The sequence below is a fragment of the Eumetopias jubatus genome, unplaced genomic scaffold (assembly GCF_037043125.1).
Source record: "Eumetopias jubatus isolate StellerSeaLion01/CBP00866 unplaced genomic scaffold, mEumJub1_p1.0 scaffold_4, whole genome shotgun sequence".
In the NCBI taxonomy this organism is placed as follows: Eukaryota; Metazoa; Chordata; class Mammalia; order Carnivora; family Otariidae; genus Eumetopias; species Eumetopias jubatus.
Genome location: NW_028274810.1, coordinates 64,616,553 through 64,636,722, shown reverse-complemented (window position 1 = coordinate 64,636,722; position 20,170 = coordinate 64,616,553). Strand labels below are relative to the sequence as shown.

The 20,170-nt window shown below is 51.1% G+C and overlaps 1 protein-coding gene across 2 annotated transcripts in view; it reads right to left on the bottom strand.

The window, feature by feature from the left end:
- The window catches only part of SLC1A7 (solute carrier family 1 member 7), a 42,303-nt gene extending 26,110 nt beyond the window's left edge, over nt 1-16,193 (bottom strand). Inside the window, exons 1-2 of one of the 2 annotated variants that reach the window (XM_028106885.2) lie at nt 16,023-16,193; nt 11,072-11,151 (exon numbers count right to left, since the gene is read on the bottom strand). In XM_028106885.2, the coding sequence (XP_027962686.1) occupies nt 11,072-11,151; nt 16,023-16,157 (215 nt within the window). In that variant the 5' untranslated portion in view covers nt 16,158-16,193. The remainder of the gene's footprint in view (nt 1-11,071; nt 11,152-16,022) is intronic. The other variant, XM_028106886.1, reaches the window with a different exon arrangement.
- Between the last annotated feature and the right edge of the window lie 3,977 nt (nt 16,194-20,170).

Here is a 20,170-nt window from a genome sequence, read left to right as displayed (position 1 = left end):
CTCAGCTCAGCACCAGGTATAACTTTCTGCCGTGGAAGGGACCACCTTGAGAAGTAGTGAACTCCCAGTCACTGTAAGTGTGCAAGCAACTTGCTAAGGCCACCCGATAAGTAGATTCAAACCCTGGTCTACTAGCATGACAGCACCCATAGTCACAACATCCTGGCACTAGGATGTCTGAGACAGGAAGGAGCCCTGAGCCCCATGGCCAAGTCCTTGGGCTCTGGCCTCGGCTGACCCAGTCAGGGAGGTTCCCCCAAGCTGGCCCCAGGATGCAGCTGCAGGGAGTCCACTAGAAAGGCAGCTGGAAGGAGGCATCTGGGGGTCCGTGAGAATCCCTTCAGCCCTTCCGAGCATCATGGCTTGCTTTTTCCCCGGAGCAGATGACAGGCCCAGCAGCTGACAGCAAGTGCCACGTTAGCACCGAGTTACTCTTCCCAGATGGCTCTGCCACACCCCCATCCTCAAGCCAACTCTTTCTAAGATGTGAGGCAGGATGCCCAGACTCCCATTTGGCTAAAATCAGGTCCCCTACCCAGGGCACACATTTCTCTACCGCCTCTGCTTGCACACTTCAGAGGGCAGAGAACTCACTACCTTCCGTCAGCCCCTCCATATGGGCTAGCTATGCTTATTAGAAAGTCCTTCCCGGTGCCAGAATGAAATCCATCTTGAGGGAAGAGAACTCCCCATTCTGGGCCCAGCCCTGCCCTCTGGAGCTACACAGACCAAAGCTCTTTGGTTCCACTTTAGATGTTGTGGGGCTCAGAGTGCAGGGGTAGGGTGGGAAAGGAGGACGGCTGGGTGGGGGGCGGGTACAGAGCCAGGCATGGTTCTAGTGGGACACTGCTGTCTTGTCATCCCCAACTGCCCTCTGAAGGTCCCTCTTTCCCAGCCAGACACCTTGGCACCAGAACAATGCTTAATTGGGGCTTGCAAATAACAAGTTCACAAATAATGTGCAAACAACACGCTTGAACGGAATCGAAAGTAAAAGCTTGGGGAACTAAAGCTGCAGCCCTCAGAGCTCACAGTCAACCACTCTCCACCAAGAAGGCTCTGTGCCCAAGTGTAATAAGGGTCCCGTCCAGGTCCTAACTCCATGAGAGCTGAACTCCTACTCCTTTTTTTTTTCCCCACAAAGCAAAGAATGTCAGGTGTGAGGGAGCCAGAGTGTTCCCACGGAGGACCACCACTCTGGTCTACAGTTACAGACTGTCCTCTCTACCATGAGGAACAACGTCCCTGGGATGCCTGGTTATGACCAGTGCCACCATGCCATGGTTAGGAGCCCTGCTCCAGAGGAAGGAAGAACCACCCCCTGCCCCAGGGTAGAAGGGGACATGGGTCTTCTGCTCCTCTCCCTCCACCAGCAGGGCTTCTGGCGTCTCTCCACCGAGGGCTCAGGCTGGGCGGCCCAAGTGAGGCTTTCTCCAGGTCAAAAGAGACCCTCCAGGGCAGTGGTTCTCCACAAAGAAGGGTAGTGGGAGCTTTTCAGAACCTCCCCCACCTCCCCAAACTCTGGTACGTTCCCATTCTGCCCCACGTTGAACACTGGCTCTGGGTGCCGTGCGTCCCAGGAATGAATGAGATGGGCTTGTGGTCCTCACGGAGCTCCAGCCAGTTGGTGGAGAGACCTGTACTGGACAACACGGAACCCTGGGTCACGGCTGTGATTGGGAGAGGCCAGAAGCAGGGTCTAGCCCAGCCCGGCCTGGGAATCTAGGCTTCCTGGAGGAGGTGGCTGCTGAATGGATCGTTGCAGGAGGAGTAGGAATTCTCCACCTGGACAGGGGAAAGAGCATGGGAGCCCATGATCGGTTGATAAAATGGGAGGTTTTTGGAGTCACCAGGCTGATGGTCTGACCCCACCCGCAGCCCACAGCTGGGCCATGTTCCCCCTCCCGATGAGTAAGGCGGTCAGCTGACTGGGCAAGAGGGCCAAGGACAGATCCCAGGGCTCCCATCAGAGAGGTCAGCAGAGCTTTGCTAAGAGAAGTCACCCCATGGCTTGAGGGGCAGAGCGAAAGCACAGGCTGCTCCTTCCTCCTGCCTCCCTCCCACTCACTGTGGGCTGGGGAGCCCGGGGCGGTTGCCCCCTGCACACTGGCTCCCGAACCAGACTGCAATGGCTGCGCAGCCCAGGACCATCTCCAATAAGTCAGAACGTGGGTGTTTGGGTGTTTTCTGCCAAGCTGGAGTTCCTCAGGAAGGGGGGGGAAGGGAGTGTTGGGTTTCTTTGGCCAAACATGATTTCCTGATTCTAAGAAAAATCAGTTGAAAATTCTTACAAGAAACAGAAAGGAAAATAACACACACACAGGAATGCATATGCACACGCAGACGTACACACCATACACAGAGGCGAAGATACACACCATACAGTTCCGCACAAACCCACACACGCACTTGGGTTTCTTTGCTATGATGTGAAGCTTACAAAACATTCTGCCATGTTCAGCATCAGTGAATCACAAACACATGGATTCAGTTTCCCTTGAATGATGGCTGGTTTAAGAAACTGAAGAATGAGGGGAGAGGAGGGTTTGGCAAAGAACAAGTGGAGAATTAGAGGCCCTTGCTGGATCCAGATGCTGGTCCCACCCACCCCAGCTTTCTGGTGTCACTTGTCTGGGGATGTGTGAAAACAAGGCGCAGTTGACTTCCCAAGCTCAGAAGCAAACTCCAGCCCATTTGGGGCCTTGATGGGCCACCAAAAAATAAAAATAAGAAAGCACCTGCTGGCTACGGCTTTGTCAATTGGCTGACAGCATTGTGTCTCTTTTATGGCTGAGGCCAAGAATGTGGTAAATAACAGAACTTGAGGTAACTCCAGAGTCGTGGGACACAGTGACGCCCCAAAAGGACATCCAGCAGCATCCTAAGTGTCGAGTGAAAGGAAAAGGGTTTCGCAAACTCTGGCCCGAGTGGAAGATGAAAACAAGATTATGGAGACGAGGGTGCAGTGTGGACAATTCTTATGACATCACATTGAATGAAAAAGAAAAAAAGAAGAAACACATAGACTTATTTTTGTGGAAGTAACAGTGACGTCTCCTCTGAGAACTTAAAGGAACAGGAAGTTGCCAGTACCCTTGGGGTAAACTATAAATTAAAAAGCAAAAGGGATCGAATAGTGACAGGTGCTATAACTGAGAGAAAATGGGAAAGGAAGGCCCCCAAGCCTCCACAGATTGACTTTTCTAGTGGAAGAGGAATGATTAGCATGGGCTCAGTTCACAGAGGGGCACAGAGAAGAGAGCGGAGAGCGGCAAAGTGCTCAGGACCCACCCAAGCACCACCGATGGCAGGTGGGCCCCAGTTCAAGGACGTGACAGTGCTGTGGCAGGTCCTAACCATCCGACTATTCCTGCGCCAATGTACCGGGAGGCAGAATTTTCTAAATTTTGTCTGAGGCTTCTGTGTTCATAGGTAGAGATAGCTCATTTCCTTGCAACCAATTTCATTTTTAGAAAACAATTTCCAGGGCGCCTGGGTGGCTCAGTCGGTTAAGCGTCTGCCTTCGGCTCAGGTCATCATTCCAGGGTCCTGGGATCGAACCCTGCATCAGGCTCCCTGCTCAGCAGGGAGACTGCTTCTCCCTCTCCCTCTGCTGCTCCCCCTGCTTGTGCTCTCTCTCCCTCACTCTCTTTCTCAAATAAATAAAATCTTAAAAAAAAGAAAGAAAGAAAACATTTTCAAATGGCAAATACAAGGTAAGAAGCACCGTAGTCCAGGGGAAAGGAGAGACTTCTGTGGTTTGATGGACACACCTTAAGACCTTGAGACCGTAAGATCTGCATGCAGAGTTATGAAAAGTGCCTCAGTTTGCATGAGAGGCTCAGGGGCCTTCTGGGAGAAAAGAGACTAAGATCCCACACCCTGCTCCCTGCGATTTGAAGTTAGGGTCAGAGTATACTAGGGTATACTATGACCAAGATCTGCTGGCGCTAAAAGCCCCCAGGGCTAACCCAACAGGAGGGAAAAGGGACCAGGGCTCAATCCCAAGGAGCCAAACTCAGGGCATGACTGAAGCTGCTTTGAGAACAATGACCGGGCACTTCGGGGGATCTAGGAGCCAGAGCAGGGACACGCACCTGCAGGGGGCAGGGTGCTGATGTGAACCAGACCACGCAGGGCCTGTGTTCGACAGCAACACCATGTGGAAGGAACCAGAGCCAACAGAGCTAGTGGCAAGATCAAATCCTCCGGTTCCAGCTACCTGGCTGGAAGCTTCCCCGAAAGGAAATAAACTGACCTTGGCCACTGGGGTACAAACCTCAAGAGGAAGACGTTAGGCTCTCTGCTGTACAGAGGATCAGGCCCTTATTTGGCACATTCAGTTCTGAAGTCAGTACAGAAGACAAAACCCAAGGAAAATTAAATTTGCCCCAGAGATCCCTTAAGTGGCCCATAAAGTTGAGGAGTATAATTCCATGTAAGTCCACTCAAGACAGTTTTCTTGGGAAATGGGCCGCTGTTTCTTTAGGTGAACACCAGCTGATCACGACTGCTTCGGGGAGATGCTCACGCTTTGAGAGGCACGTGGGAACTGAGACTGGCTTAGGGTGAAGCGCACCCACCTCTCGCATGGTATGCTCATCAGGAGCACAGCTCTCTGAATGGGGGCGGCCTCCTGCCTCCTTTAAACTCTTTTCTCAGGGGCACCTGGGTGACTCAGTCAGTTAAGTGTCTGCCTTCGGCTCAGGTCATGATCCCAGGGTCCTGGGATCAAGCCCCGCATCGGGCTCCCTGCTTGGCAGGTAGCCTGCTTCTCCCTCTCCCGCTCCCCCTGCTTGTCTTCCCTCTCTCACTGTCTCTCTCTCTCTCTCTCTGTCGAATAAATAAATAAAATCTTTTAAAAAAAATTCTTTAAAAAAAAAACTATTTTCTCAGTTTCCCACAGCATATGTCATTGAATGTGCTTGCATTAAATGCGTATATGATGGGACTCCACCAGGTTGACCCAGAGATTAACTCAAATGGCAGACCCGGCATCACACTGGCCATACAATTAAAAAACTCGATCATCCTGCCAGCAAACATTGACCCAGTGGGTTCCCTGAGTGGCGAGCCTACAGGGAGAAATGCTCCAGCCAGAGACTGCGTGCACCTGCCCTCCTTGGCAACTGGGGTTATCTCTGTGAATGAATACATCGGCATTTCGTGTATTTCATTGCCTCTTGCCAGCGTCCGAGGACTGGCCTCACCAGCTCCGGGACTCAGATGAGGGTGAGCTTCTGAACCAGTCAGCCAAGGGCCACGCCCTGGGCCTGGTGATTCACTACTAAAAAAGATAGAGCAACCATTTATAGGGGAAAAGATCACAGTGGCAGAATTAGGATTCTGGGATGATAGGAGGATCTTTTTTTCTGGATTCTCTAAAGGGTTTATAATTATAGAATTTTTTAAAGTACAAAAACATCTTTAAAAGGCAACTGAATCATCCTCCAAGGGTCAGTTCAAATGTCGGTCCTGAACTGTCTCTGAATTCTGCCTCAGCTGCCCTTCCACTGCTCTTTACTCATGTAATACGCATTTATTAGGCACCTACTATAGAGCAGGCCCTGCGATGTTCCTGTAAAAGAGATAGAGGAATTCATATTCTTCAGAATTTTTTATGATAAGAGAGTTGTCCCCGTTTAGAAGAAATTCCTTGATGAGCCACGTGGGCCAGAAGCTGAGCAGCACCTCCACCCACCCGCCCCCAGGAGTAGGGCAGGAGTGGAGGTGACTTTTGAAAGACAAGGAAGACAGGATTTCTGGCCGGTCTCAGAATAGTGGTAAAGAGAAGGAAGGTGGGGAGAGAGGAGGAAAGAGGTGGACACACCCCATGTTGACCCCAGTGATCTACAGCCTTGGATAATCTCCCTCCCTAAGTGTAGATGGAGTCTGTGACTTGCTTCTAACTAATAGGATATGGCAAAGGTGATGGGATGTCACCCCCATGATTATGTTATATAAGACTGTCTCAGAAGACTGGAGAGTGAGGGATCCTTCTCTTGACCCTGATGAAGCCAAAAGCCATGTTGGGCATTGCCTTTGGAGAGAGCCAGAAGGCAGGGAACCGCTGATAGCCTCTAGGACCTGAGGGTGACCTCCAACTGATAGCTGTTAAGAAGCTGGACCCTCAGACATACAGCCTCCAGGAAATGACTTCTGCCAACGACCCAGATGAGCTTGGAAATAGATGTTTCCCTGGCCAAGCCTTCAGATGAGAACACAGCTAAGCATACGCTTCGACTGCAGCCTCATGAGACCCCAAGCAGAGGATCCAACTAAGCTATGCCTGGGCTTCTGACCCATGGAAAGAGGTAGATAATTAATGGCTAAGTTTGTGGTAATTTGTTCCAGAGTAATAGATAACTAATATGCAGAGAGGGAGAGAACCCAGAGATGGCCGAAGGGCTTACACTCCTTAATATAATCCTTCCCTGTGATCTTACTCCCAACTGTCAGTGAAATTGCTAAATTTGTGCGCTGCTTGAAGCAAGGGATCTGCGTGTGAACAGGAGACTGGCAAAGGCTGTCTGTCCTCTGACTAGTTGGTGGAGCGTTAAGGGCAGAGGAAAGCAAGAGGCACTAAAAATTCCTGGAGGGTGAGGTGACTGCGACAGCCATGGCACATGGAATGGCTCTGGGCAAGGGCGACACGTATGTGTCACGTGGACACGCTTGGTACCTAGTCCGTGCGCCTGCGAAGGCTGCCACAAACACGGGGGTGCAGGTCTGTATCCGTGTTCCCAAGTGTGCCTGAGCCCAGAGAGGCTTCCCAGAGGAAGTGACAAGTAAGCAGCGGGTGGAAGAGGTCACCCAAAGGACAGCAGAACCAAGGTGGAGGGTTTCATGAAACATCTCCTCTGGGCCTTGGAGAAACCTGGTGAAGCTCTCATGAGTCAGAAAAGAACAGGCGACATTCATCATATATCAGGAGCTATGCTGGGTGCTCCAAGGACACTATCTTATTTCATTCTCAAAAGGGAGGTGGGTGTTCTTCCCATTTTATAGGGAAGGTTACTAAGGCTCAGAAGCTGAGAGACTTGATTAGGTTCACACCTCCAGTGCATGACTCCAAAGCCCCAGCTCCTCCCCTGGCGTCTCCTGCAGATTCTCAGCCATGTTGGCCAGTACCTAGGGCTCCCCACCCTCACCGTGAATCCTGAAGCTACAACTGGCCAACGGGAGGATGCACTCAGCAGAGGGGGCTCAGGCTAGGTGCTGCCTTGGAGTGGATTCCAGAGAAAAGAGGCCCAAGAACGGGAAGATGCAGGACTAGACTGAGGGGTTTTTTGTTTTGCTTAACCATTCAAACACTTGTGGAACTTTTAAACCTTCCCCTACTTGGGCCCCTTTGGCAGTTCTGGTTTAGTAAGCCCAGTGTGAAGGCTGACATCTGAGTGGTCAAAGCAGCTCTGGTGATTTTGCTCCGTCCTAAGTGATGACCCCCCACACCAGTGTGGCTGCCCCTTGAGGACAGGGATCACCAGCCCTGAACTGGCCAGGAGCAAGAGCTCAGGGGACTGTGGGCGCCCGATGGATGGATGGATTACAGACCAGTTGAAGCCAAAAGAAGACGAGTTCAGGGATTATGCAGGGTTTGGGGCTCAGAAATGTGTCATTTTCCCCCTGAGAAGGTTTAATTCTCCCTGAGTAGGAAATTGAAAGCACTTCCATTTTTCAATGACACAGCTGCTCTGCACCAGCCCAAACTGTATAATAAACAAAGGAAATGTGTGAACACACACTGGCTTTTCTCAAGTTAATACAACATTCTGTTCCCAGCGCAGAGAAGGCACTTTCGTCTAGTGGAGAAAGACTGGGCCTCTGAGAGCCAGGATTCGGAGAGGCGGACAGGCCCTTAGTCACTAGGTAAGCTGGGTAAACCAAGGCCCAGAGTGCGGGTGCCTTACCTAAGATCACGTGATAATTTGTGGAGGAAGCAGGTTGGGGACCCAGGCCTCTGACTCTGACTACAGGGCTTTTTTTTTTTTTTTAAGTAGTTTCCATACCCAGGGCGCCTGGGTGGCTCAGTTGGTTAAGCGACTGCCTTCGGCTCAGGTCATGATCCCAGAGTCCTGGGATTGAGTCCCACATCGGGCTCCCAGCTCAGTGGGGAGCCTGCTTCTCCCTCTGACCCTCTCCCCTCTCATGCTGTTTCTCTCTCTCTCTCTCAAATAAATAAATAATATCTAAAAAAAAAAAAAGTAGTTTCTACACGCAGTGTGGAGCCCACCGTGGGGCTTGAACCCACGACCCCGAGATCAAGACCTGAGCTAAGATCAAGAGTCCGACGCTCAACCAGCTGAGCCACCCAGGCACCCCTGACTCTAGGACTTTTTAAAAAGTTAAATGACTTGCCCAAGGTCACACAGCCAGGTAATGGCAGGGCTAGGGCAGGACCCCAGGTCTGTGTGACTCCAGGTCCGTGCAAGGGCCCGGCCTCTGCCCCTGAGGTGTTTGGGTTCTGAGTAAGAGGGGACGCCCGGGGAAGTAAGGATGATCAGAGGTCAAGGTCGGGAAAGCTGCCTGACAGGAGTCGCATGCTTTATATCATAAGGAGAAGAAGAAAAGAGTCCTGTGCTTCCTCCGTGAACATACTTGTTCAGCTGTCCTGTAACCTTGTGTTTTCTCGTCTGTCTCCCTCACAGCCTGTGAGCTCCTCGGGGCCTGACCCTCAGGTGTCTCTGTATCTGCAGTGCCCACGACAGGGCCAAGTGCCCCGAAAGCACGGGGCATGATTGTTGGGCTCCTTCGCTAACTCACCTGACAGGTATTAAGGAGTACCTACTGTGTGCCGGGCACTTGGCTAGATGGAGAGTGGAACCTCCGCAGAATAGTATCTCTGCCTTTACCGCATTTGCGGTCCTATGGGAGTTAAAGAAACAAGGGGCCAAGTGAGTCCAAACAGGATGACAACATATGGTCAGTGCTGAGCAGGGAAAGGGAGCAGGGCTTGGTGAGGCAGAGCGAAGCTGGTGCTGGGGGTGGGGGAAGGGAGGGACGGGTGGGGCGGGCCGTTCTAAGGCGGTGATGTGCAGGTGGAGATCTAAAGGAAGAGGAGGAGGAAGAGATGTAGAGTGCGGGGAAGCGTGTTGCAGGCAAAAGGAACAGCCTGTGTGGAGACCCTGAGTTGGGGCAGGGTTGGTCTGGTCTACAAGGCCCGTGGGACTGGAGTGAGTGGGGCCTTGAAGTGGGGTGCAGGTAGGGGAGGATCAGGCAGGGCCTCTGAGATCAGGGGAAGGGTGGAAGGGTTTGTTTGAAACGCCGAGGCAGCCATGGATGGGTTTTAGGTTAATGGATAGCAAGCCCACATGGCTTTTCAGGAGGTGGTTCTGACCGCAGGGTGGAGAACAGTTGGGAGGGGAACAGGAACAGAAGCAAGGAGGCCGGTGAGGGGACCGTGGAGTCTGGAGCTGGCGGGGGGGAGGGAGGAAGCTGGGTTGGGTTTGGGAGGAAGAACCGGCCGCAGTCACTAATGGACTGGCTGACGGTGGGAGTGGGAAGGGAATGATTAGCAAGGGGGCTTGAAGAACTGGGTGGATGGAGCCGCCGTTTATGGACCAGCAGAGCTAAGGGAAAGGAACCGGTTTGTGGGGTAAAACCTCAAGCTGGTTGCGCTGAATTTGAGACACGTGTTAAGCATCCAGGGGAGATGTCGAATAGGTAGTTTGAGTGTGGGGGTCAGGCGAGAGGCCTGGGAGTACTTGGGAGTGTTGGGCCTGCAGGTGGTCCATCAAAGCCATGAGGATGGACAAGAGAAGTCCTGAGAAGTAGAGGAAGAGAGGCTGGGACGGAGGGACAGAGAGCAGGCAACAGCCCCGAGGAGGAATTCAGGAGGGAAAGGGGGATCAGCTGCTCTGTCAAGTGGGTCAGCTGCTATGGAGAGAGGTCACGGAGAGCAGGGACTGAATGTCCTTTGGATTTAGCAACATAGAAGCTACTGGTGACTTTCACTGATTCACTGACTCGGTGAATGACTCAAAAGATGCATAAAGAGGAGACAACAACTAGAGTGGGCTGAGGAGTCAGGGAAAGATTTTGGAGGGAGGGAGGCAAGTGTTTCAGCAAGATCCTTGGGAGGCTGAGTCCTGAGAGACCTAAATGCTTCCTGCAGGAAGCTGAACTATACTTGACAAAGCACCCCCCCCCCCCCCGCCCCAGGGGGAGAGCAGAGGGTACCATTCCCTGGCCTCCCTGCCCTGGAGGGAAGCGGGGAGGAGCTGAGGCTGGGGAAGCCGATGACCCTGCCCCAGGGGACAGAGCCACTACCCCCCCACCAACATACACACAGGACTCAGAGGTGTGTCCACGTCCCTCCCTGCCCAGAAGTCCTGGGAGGTGAGGATTCCGAACCCACAGCCTCAGAGCAAAGAAGGGCTCTCAGACACCACCTGAAGGGGCCAGCTCATTACACAGAGAGGGGCAGGGGCTGGCTCTAGGTCACCCAGCATGTCAGTGGTAGGGGACAGGTATCTCCAGTGATTTCTAGTGGCCCTCCCCCAGTGAGTAAAGTGTGAATTCTTTAGCCGGGCATACAAGGTGTTTCATGCTTGAGCAAGAACCCAGCCCCTCCCCGACATCTAGCACACGCAAATACGTATAGCCTCAGGCAGTCCTTGCAATAACCCTTTATTGTAGGTGTTATTATTCTCATTTTGCAGATGAAACAAGCTCAGAGGAGTCTGGGCACCTGTCCAAGGTTGCACAGCTGAGCCAGGATATCAACTCATGAGTATCTCCAAAGTTGTCTTTTCCCCATGCCCTGCTGCATTCACCTCCCTGGCCCTGAGTTACCTGGGAGTCAGGTCATGTCCCCTGACACCAAATCACTTGTTCAAGTCACGAGAAAGTCCCTTGAATGGGCTGGAAATCAGTGGTGCCACTGAAGCCCAAGGCTCCAGCAGCCCGTGCCACAACCCAGTGGCCACAGAGACCCCACAGCATGCTATTCCCAGGACCTGGGGCCACAGGCCAGCTGCCCACAGCAGGAGTGTGGCGCCTACTGAATCCGTACAGAACCCCGTCCCCTCCCAGCCCTGACCTCCCAGCCAAACATGTGCCCCCTCCTCACCTGGAGACCACCAGTGGTAGGATCAGCATCTTCAACATCCTCATCAAGAGCTCCCCAGGAAACTGGAAGTAACTAATTTCCTGAAAATACAGCAAGAGCGGGGATTATAGCAGGCGGTACCAACTTCACAGTTGTTCACAGTCTTCAAACACTGTTTTACCCACACGCTCCTGTGTAGCACGCGGATGGCAGAGTCCACGGAGGAAGCACCGGCTTTGGAGCCAAATAGACTGGGGTTCTACTCTTGACACCCCCCCCATAACTAGCTATGTGGCCATTATCCAAGTTAAGTTTTTATACTTGCAACCATCTTTCTCTCCCTCCCTCCCTTCCTCTCTTCCTTCCTTCCACCAAAGCTAAACACTTGGTTAATGGTCTGATACTTTGAAAAGCCCCAACTCATAGAATTTTGGTGCTGAGAAGGGGTTTTAAAGATCTTCTAGTCCAGTTGAGCCAAGAGACGGAGAGGACTTAGCATTGACAGTGCAGGACCAGAAATCAGGCTCCCTTGTCCTGTTCTACTATCATTTGCAATGCTCTAGAAAATCTTTACGAAATAAGGGTGAATGGGAGAGAAACTTTGGAGTCCTTACATGAGCAAAGATGCCTTTATCCTACTCTTATCTCGGATATTTAGTCTGGCCATATATAAGATTCTTATTTTGAAAGAATTTTCCCTCTAAATTTTCAAAGGCATTTCCCTTTGTCTTCTAGATTCTGGTGTTGCTTATGATGTTTCTTCCTATTCCTTAGTGGAGACTTGTTTTATTCCCTCAGAACCATTTAAGGATTTTCTGTAATTTTCATGGTGATGTACCATGGCATGAGAGTTTCTTCTTTCTTTTTTTTTTTTTAAATTCATAGTGCTGTGCATATTTTTCACTTCTGAGAAAATTTCTTACATGCTCTGTGAAATTTTTCTCCCCATTTTTTTCTGTTAGCTCTCTCAAAAACTCTTTTATTAGAGAGTTGGATGTTGGACACCTCTAATTTTCTTCTATTTTCATCTTGTTTTGTTTTACTTTCTGGGAGACTTCTGCAACTTTACCCTAGCTATTGACATGTTTATCTTGCCTCGTCGGTTTTTAATTTCCAAAAATTCTTTCTTTTTTTTTTTAAGATTTTATTTATTTGACAGAGAGACACAGCCAGAGAGGGAACACAAGCAGGGGGAGAGGCAGAGGGAGAAGCAGACTCCCCGCTGAGCAGGGAGCCCGATGTGGGGCTCGATCCCAGGACCCCGGGACCATGACCTGAGCCGAAGGCAGACGCTTAACGACTGAGCCACCCAGGCACCCCACAAAAATTCTTTCTTGTTCTCGGATTGTTCCTTCTTTTTGCATCCTGTTCTGTTTTACAGTCACTGTATCTTCTCTCACATCTTGGAAAAACTTAAGACAAGATTTTAAAAATTTTCTTCTAATTCCTGCTTTGTCTCTGCTTCATTAGAGACCCTTTTCGGTTTGTTTAGTCCCTGTCTTTCTGTTAGAAGCTTTGACTCTGGCTTTCTGCTCGGCTGTAAGTGTGAGGCACTGAAATTGTGTGTGCGCGAGTGGAACTTGTCAGGTGATAGCTCCTCACAGAAGGTGATGGGTGACAGTCTGACTTGTTTACTCTGGATAGAATGGGATGGGGGAAGAATCCCCTTTATAGCAGGATTTGGAGATCTTTTCTCTGAGGCTCAGTGAGAAGTCTCTTCTCACCTCCGACTAGGGGGTGAGGATGTGCCTAAGCCCAGCTGAGAGCAGTCTTATGGGGATCCCACACTCGAAGGCAGATGTCCACTCATTTGTGTGACACATGTGCCTCATCACCTCCCCTCCCCCAACACACACAGGTGGACCGAATTTCCCGAAGTCAAGCTTCTCTGTGAGGCACCGGCAGGGTGGTAGAGATGGGTGGATGAAGAGTCCCTTGATTACATGAACTGGAAGGGACTGACAGCCTAAGTGCCCCAGTTACAAAATTCCAATCAATGTCCCTGATTTCACCTCCTTGCTTCACCTGGCCTCCTGCAGCTCTGTGCACTTTCAAGTGCAGAACCTTTCTGGAGTTCTCCGAGCCAAACTGACATGGCATCTACTTCTGTAGACACAGGGTTTAGCTTTCTGTGCTCTGCTGAGTGAGGTCATTCAACTCTATCCACTTCCCATCTTTGCCTAATTTATGGTACTCCCTCAACTTCTTTTCTCAATTGTCTCCTTTTATATTCTCTTGGGAGTCTATATCTTTAAAAAATTCCATTACTATAGTTTTAGTGGAATTCCAAGAAGGAAAGGAAAATGAATGCAATTGTAAATTCACCATGGTTTAACTGAAGCTCTCAAAATGATCTCTATTTTTATTTATCTGTTTTTAGAGAGGGAGAGAGAGAGCATGCACACACGTGCATGGCAGGGGGAGAGGGAAAGAGAGAATCCCAAGCAGGCTCCACGCCCAGTGCATAGCCCCACATGGGGCTTAATCTTAGAACCCCAAGATTATGACCTGAGCCGAAATCAAGAGTTGGACGCTTGAGCCACCCAGGGACCCCTCAAAATTATCTATGTTTTTACATGAGATAATATTTCCAAAGATAAAATCTGTGATCTTGTAAGTTCTTTTCACAAGTAGGACATGCTTCCATTTTGCAAATTGTTTACAACTTTTGCCTGTTGCATAAGCTTACAAAATAAGGAGGGTTTAGTTTCTGAGTCACAGGCAGAGATCATAGAAACAACTCCTGGATTTCAAAGTAAGATGCTGAGAAAGCCAATTCCTGCCAAATAACTGATCAAAGACTCCACATCCTTTCTTCGGTTTATCTGGTCGGTTAATCCAGACTGGAACACATTTGCATTTCCAAGCAGATGGGGCAGGCAGCTTTGGCAAAGGAGGCCCCAGATGAGCTTGGCTTTTAATAATAAGCATTCCAATTTGTTTTCACAAAATAATCTTCCTGCAGGAAATATATTTTTTGTTGCTCAGGAAAATTAAAGAAAGATTGCAGATTGTGCCATTGCCCATTTAATTCAGCAAAGAGGCAAGGGTTCTCTCTGTGACAAGCCCTGAGCTAGACTCACATTTTGGCTCATGAAAGCCCATGTGATGTTCAGCAAGTCAAAATCTGCTGGGAGCGCCAGACACCTGCACAAAAGGCTCCGAAGCGGGACAGTCAGCAGCTGGCTACAGGGGAAGGCTGAGCGTGGGGTGAGCATGGGAGTAGAAGATTATTTCAAGTGGGGGCAGGTCTGGAAGAATTTTTGTAAGATATGGACTATGAGATGGCTCTCGACACAGGTAGGACTTGGACAGGTAGATAAGGGAGGGAGGAGTGAAGTACCAGCCACTCAGCGCCACTGTGTGCCTGGCACCGATGAGTCCTTGTTTATTCTCACGACAGTTCTAATAGACATATAGTGCCCCCCACTCCAGAGAAAGAAAATGAGGTCCAGAGAGGAGATAGGATTTTGCCAAGGGCCACACAGCCGTTTCCGAGTAGAGTCAAATTTCAAGGTTCTGCTGCCTCCAGAGTCCAGGTCTCTCTCTTAATAGCCAAGAGTGGCTTAACAGTGTTACCCTTGTAATAGGGGCTCAGTTCTCAGGGAGGGGGGTGTTTCCCTTTTCATGGAAGATGAAACCTGATGCTTGAGCCCCAGGTGTAGGTCATACTAGGTGTTGGTGAGCTGCAGGGAGAGGAATTTTGTGAAATAGGGGATCTTCCAGGAGCCCATTGACAAAGACTCTCCTCGAACAAACATGAGACTAGCTAATCGGGGCTCTCTTTTCGGCCAGGCCTCATCCTTGGGCCCCGTCTTCGGCCTGCCTGGCCCAATTATAGCAAAAATCCTGCCACGTCAGGTTAGTGAGAATGCCCCCTCTCTACGTTCAGCAAGAATCCCTCTACCCTCCACGTCTCCTCTTAGCAATGTTCTCTCAGTTGGCCCCCTCACTATGTTCACTGTCTCTAAGTGAACTGTCTGCTGTCTTTGTTGTGTTCGGACATGAGCCTGATCTCTCTCCCCTATTCCCATGGTCTTAACACCTATCCCAGTAGTCCTGAACAAAGTGTCCCTTACTGTTTTAACAAGGGTCAGAATCGTGTTTTCTCCAGTGCCATGGGAGTGTCCCTCCCTGTCCTGTGGGAGATGGGTGCTGAGAGGGACAGGGGCCCTTGCTCAGGCAAGGCATTGCCACCCTTGTAGTTACACAGTCCAGAACCCCGGCAGCCGGCCCTGCTTCCCGGCCCTGCACCCAATCCGCCACCACATCCAGAGGGTTCCTTCTCTGGAAACACTTCTCACATGGGCCCCGTCCATCCTGCTGTCAGGTGTCACCCCTGTCTCCACCTCCTCACCCGGTCCCCTGCCTGTCCCACCACTCCCTCGTCCTGCACTCAGCACCAGAGTGATCTCTCCAAGTTGAGATCTGACCATTTCGCTGCCCTGCCCGGAGCGGCTCGCGGCGGTGCTGGGCCCCTGAGAGCCGCTGGGGCTCCAGCCCCTGCCTCACGGGCTACTTCCCAGCTGCTGTGAACAGTCTGCTCCACACACACCCAAGTCTTTTATGGCCCTAGGTCTCGCTCCTGCTGTTACCTCTGCCCGGAACACCCTTCCTGGGTCTCTCGTCATCTGAGCTGCTGTGGGAGGTGTTCTCTGGTGCCTGAGCCCCTTCTTCCTGCTGCCATCCTCTTCACCCTGTGCTTGTCCTGATGAGACGCCCTGGCCTCTCACTTACCTGGTGATGCCATCTGTAACCACTCCCTCTGCCATTTTACCGGCTGTCACCCTAGTTCCGCAGGGTTTCATCACACCCATGCTACAGATGAGAAGACAGATCCAGAGAGGCCAAGTGACTCCCTGACTGTCATGTCGCCAGGGAGCCATGGAGTACGATAGATTCTCAGATCCCTCAGGCCCACATACCCCTCCTCGACGGGGAGCCCCGAGAAGCTCTGCTCCGGGTGGCTGACCTGTGGGGAGAGGCGACGGGTCCTCAGGAAGAATCCGAGGAGGCAGCCCACGGTGACAGACAGCACAGACAGGATGAGCAGTCCATTTCGCTTGCACACGTCCTTCCCTCGTGCCAGGGTGGCGCCGGGCGCCATGGTGAGCCCAGCCTGCTGGCACGGGGCACAGCACCATTCCACGCACGTGAGGCCGGCTGAGGGCACAGGGTCCCAGCCAGGGGCTCTGGCTGCTCAGCAGGCAGGTGGGCACATGGCCTGCATGGCTGCCCCAGAGGGAAGCCACAATCCTATTACCAGCTGCATCATTAGGAGCCAGAAACAGATTAGGGCCTGGGAAATTAGAGCAGGCCACGTGGTCTGGGGATTTGGACCTCAAAGCCAAGTGCACCTCTCAAACAGGGGAGGGGCCCAGAGACTTGCTTGGTTGGTTTGATTTTTACCCCCGCTTTATTCCAGAAAGAACTGTGGCAAAGCAATAAGATACTAGCAGTCACTAACATAAATTAAGCATTTACTATGTACCAGGTGCTGTTCTAGAAGCACATTACTTACTTGCATCAAGGCATTTAATCCTAATATCAATTCTGACAAGTGAGTACTGTGAGTATCATTTTACAGATGAGGAAACTGAGGCAAGGGGTATGCGCTGTGTGCCAGGCCTGTTCACCTGCTTGACCTGTGTGAGTCATAGGGGTCATCCCGACAACCCTAAAATTCCAACATTCATTTTACTGAAAGGGAGGTTGAGACCCCAGGAGTCAGAGTCCCTTGGTCATGGTCACAGAGCTCACAGTAGTGGAGTGGAATTCAGGCCTGTGTTGGTTTGATTAGTACCCCAGGAGCAGATAGATGGCTTCAAAAGCGCTTAGCAGTGTTGTGGGGCATGTAGGATCTGAGTCCAGTGGAGCTGGGTTCAGACTCCGGGCCTGCCATTCCCTGTGATGTGTATCCCTCACGATTACTTCAAGCCTGAAGCTGGGAACTCTGTAGGCTCTCAGAGCCTATTATTTTTAAAAATGACACAACCAAGGGACTATTCAAGTCCTTGCTCTGCCACTGGCCAGCTGCGTGACGCTGGGCAAGCCATATAAGCACGCAGTGCCTCAGTTTCCCCATCCATAAGACAAACATAATAATGGTGTCTACTTCGTTGGGGCTGGTGCGGCGTCCCATCCTGAGATCATTTGTGAAAGGAGTGCTGGACCGCACCGGGCCCAACAGGGAAAGGACTGTGAGGATCATCATCCACATTTAGCAGTTTTTTGAGAAAGGTTTTCTTTTTGCTCTTTCTCGTGGCCTGGCCTGCCCTTTAAAGCTAGAGGGAATTAACTCTAGTCTGTTTCCCTGGGAGTCTGTAATCTCATTAGGGGCAGTCAGGCGGCAGCAGGGAGCGCAGTCTGTGGTAGGGGTTTGTGCACGGGGCCTGCCTTCCCTGACAGCGGAGAAGGAAGAAGATGGAGAGGGTGGGGCCAAGGAACTGCCGGTCCAGGCAGAGGACGCTGGGGTGCAGGCCCTAAGCTACGCGCAGAGCTCCTGACTGGGAGGGGACCCTTGGGTGTTGGTCCCAACTTAACGAGCTCTGTGACCTCACCTTCTCTGGACCTGTCTTGCCCTTCTTCGAATGAGAGAAGTGGTGGGGGGGGGGGGGCTGGCTGGCTCAGGCAGTAGAGCATGTGACTCTTGATCTCAGGGTTGTGAGTTCGAGCTCCACGTTGGGCATGGAGCCTACTGAAAAAAAGAATTAATAAAAAGTCTCAAAAAAAAAAAAAGAGAAATGGGCTGAGTGCTTTCTAAGGACCCCTTAGTTCAACAAGCCAAACTTCCGAAGGCCCTGCTCTTTGCCAATAACTTTGGGGGAGTGAGGGTAGGGTGGATACATGTCCGAGAGGTGTGTTTTTTCCAACTCTGATTCTTAAAGCCAAGAATTTCCTGATACACCTTCACCTCCAAGGAATGCCTCATTTTCCAGTTAACCAGTTGGTTTAATTACTGTCTAAAAGAGAAACTATTCTGAGTAGATATTTGGATTTGTGTTTTAATCAATATCCAGGCCTGGCCTTTAGCCATACCATTGATGTAGGTGAGTCTTGATCTCCACTTTAGCCCCCAGACTCCGACTCCCATGGTGCCCCCACAATGGCTCCTGCCTCCTGTCCTTCCCATTCTGACAATACCACCCCCTACTTCCCAGACTCCAGGTCTTTCTTTCCACTGCTCCCACTGTCTTCAACAGGCCAGATTACAACTCATTCAAGCAAACCTTTTTATAGCACCATGTCATGCCACCCGTCTTGGGTGCTGGGGACACAGCAATGAGTTGACAGAGTACTTGCCCTTAGGAAGCTTGTAAGAAAATTGAGGGGACTCTAAGAAAGGACTAATTCACACTAAAGTGTAAGTGACTGATAATGAGCTTAGGATATTTGCAAATCAAATTGAAAGGATCCTAGATAAGAACTCTTTAATAGCTCCCTGTTGTACAGAATCAATTGTCTTACAATGTTACTAGATATGCAAAATATTTTTCAGTAATTAAAAACAAGTTGGGAAGTGCTGGATGAAACGAAGTCAAGCAGGTTCTTTACTCCAGGACAGTTTCAAGTCAGACTGCTCATGTTCAAATTTTAGGTATACTGCTTACTAGCTATGTGATCTTGGGCAAATTGCTTAGCTTCTCTATAAAATAGGAATACTACAACAGCACCTAGTTGATAGGGTTGTGATGTGGATCAAACATGGTGATGCAAGCTAAGTGCTCAGAGCATTGCCTGGTGCCTTGCAGACACTCACAGGGAGCTCCTATTAGTTTTACTATTTAGTTTTACGATACTAATATCTGTTGGAGGAACTCTCCAAGTGGGGTTAAGACTCTCAGCCCTCTTCTGCTGCAGAGACGTCCGTGGGTCTAGTGATTGGGGAACACAACTTTGGAACGCTCCAGCCTCCGGGGTGGAGTCCTTGCTCCTTAGGGAGGCGTTTGAGGGTCTCAAGGGCTTGCGTTTGCTTACCTCTCCGGCATCCCACCCCTCCCATTCGACAGACCTGGAGCTCCTCTGACACCACCCCCTGCAAGTCCCTTAGCCCGGCACCTCTCTCCGTCCTCCACACCTGCGCCCGTGCTCTTTCCTCTGCCTGGAATGTCCTTCCCCCGACTCCAAAGGCACAGATCCAGTGCTCCATCTTCCTTGAAGCCTTCCCCGACTCTCCCAGATACAGCATTCCTTTTCTTCCTCCTACTCAGGCCTTTCTGTGGTCGCCACCTGCGCATTAACCCTGGCTCCCTTCTAAGTGGCTCTGACAAGGAAATATTTATGAGAACAGAGTGAAGTAGATTTATTTGCTAATGATTGATGATTCTCCAGCGCCAACAGAAGGGTCAACTTAACCCCGGGGAGGCAGAGGTAGGAAGGCTTCCTGGTGGAGGGGTCAGTTAGTCAGAGACCCGAGTAAGCCAGGAGTTAACCCAAGGAAGGAGGTGCTGGTCAAGGGGGAGGCAAGAGGAGAGCCTGTTTTGAAAGAGGCGCCCAGCTCAGAGGTGCAAGAGCTGGTTCTGGAACCTGCCACGGAGAAGTGTGCTGGAGTGGCCCGCGGGCCTGGGACCTCACCCCTTCCACCATGTATTAAAATAAGTTTGGGTTGAGCTGTCTGAGCTCCTAGCTGGGTTATGGCGACGACAGCTCTGGGTTCGTTGGCTGCTTTCTAGAGACATACGCCTTGACCTCCTCCCTGACAAGCCTTCCCAGCCTACTACAGGCTGGGTCCAGAAAACAGGAAGGTTTTCTGTGGACATCTTACGCATCTTGGTGTGGATTCCTGCTAGTGTGAGTCACTGGGGGGCTGTCCTGACCTCCACTGAGGCTGGTCCTTTCCCATGTTTGCCTCAGACGGGGGTAAAGTGACTCTCGTGGCGCCTTCCAGCCCCTCCTGTCCAGACTGTTCATCTATAGATACTGGGCCTGAACACCCATGAAACTACTTAGCTGCTGTTTGTTGAGCACCTACTACGTGCCAGGCTCTGTCGGAGAGCCATGCACCAGAGGGAACCAGTGGGCAATCCAGCCCCTCTACAAACACTCACGGAATCATTCTGGTGCTGGGTTACAGGGTGAGGACACAGATTCTGGATCTGGGTGGTCTGATACAGTAGCACT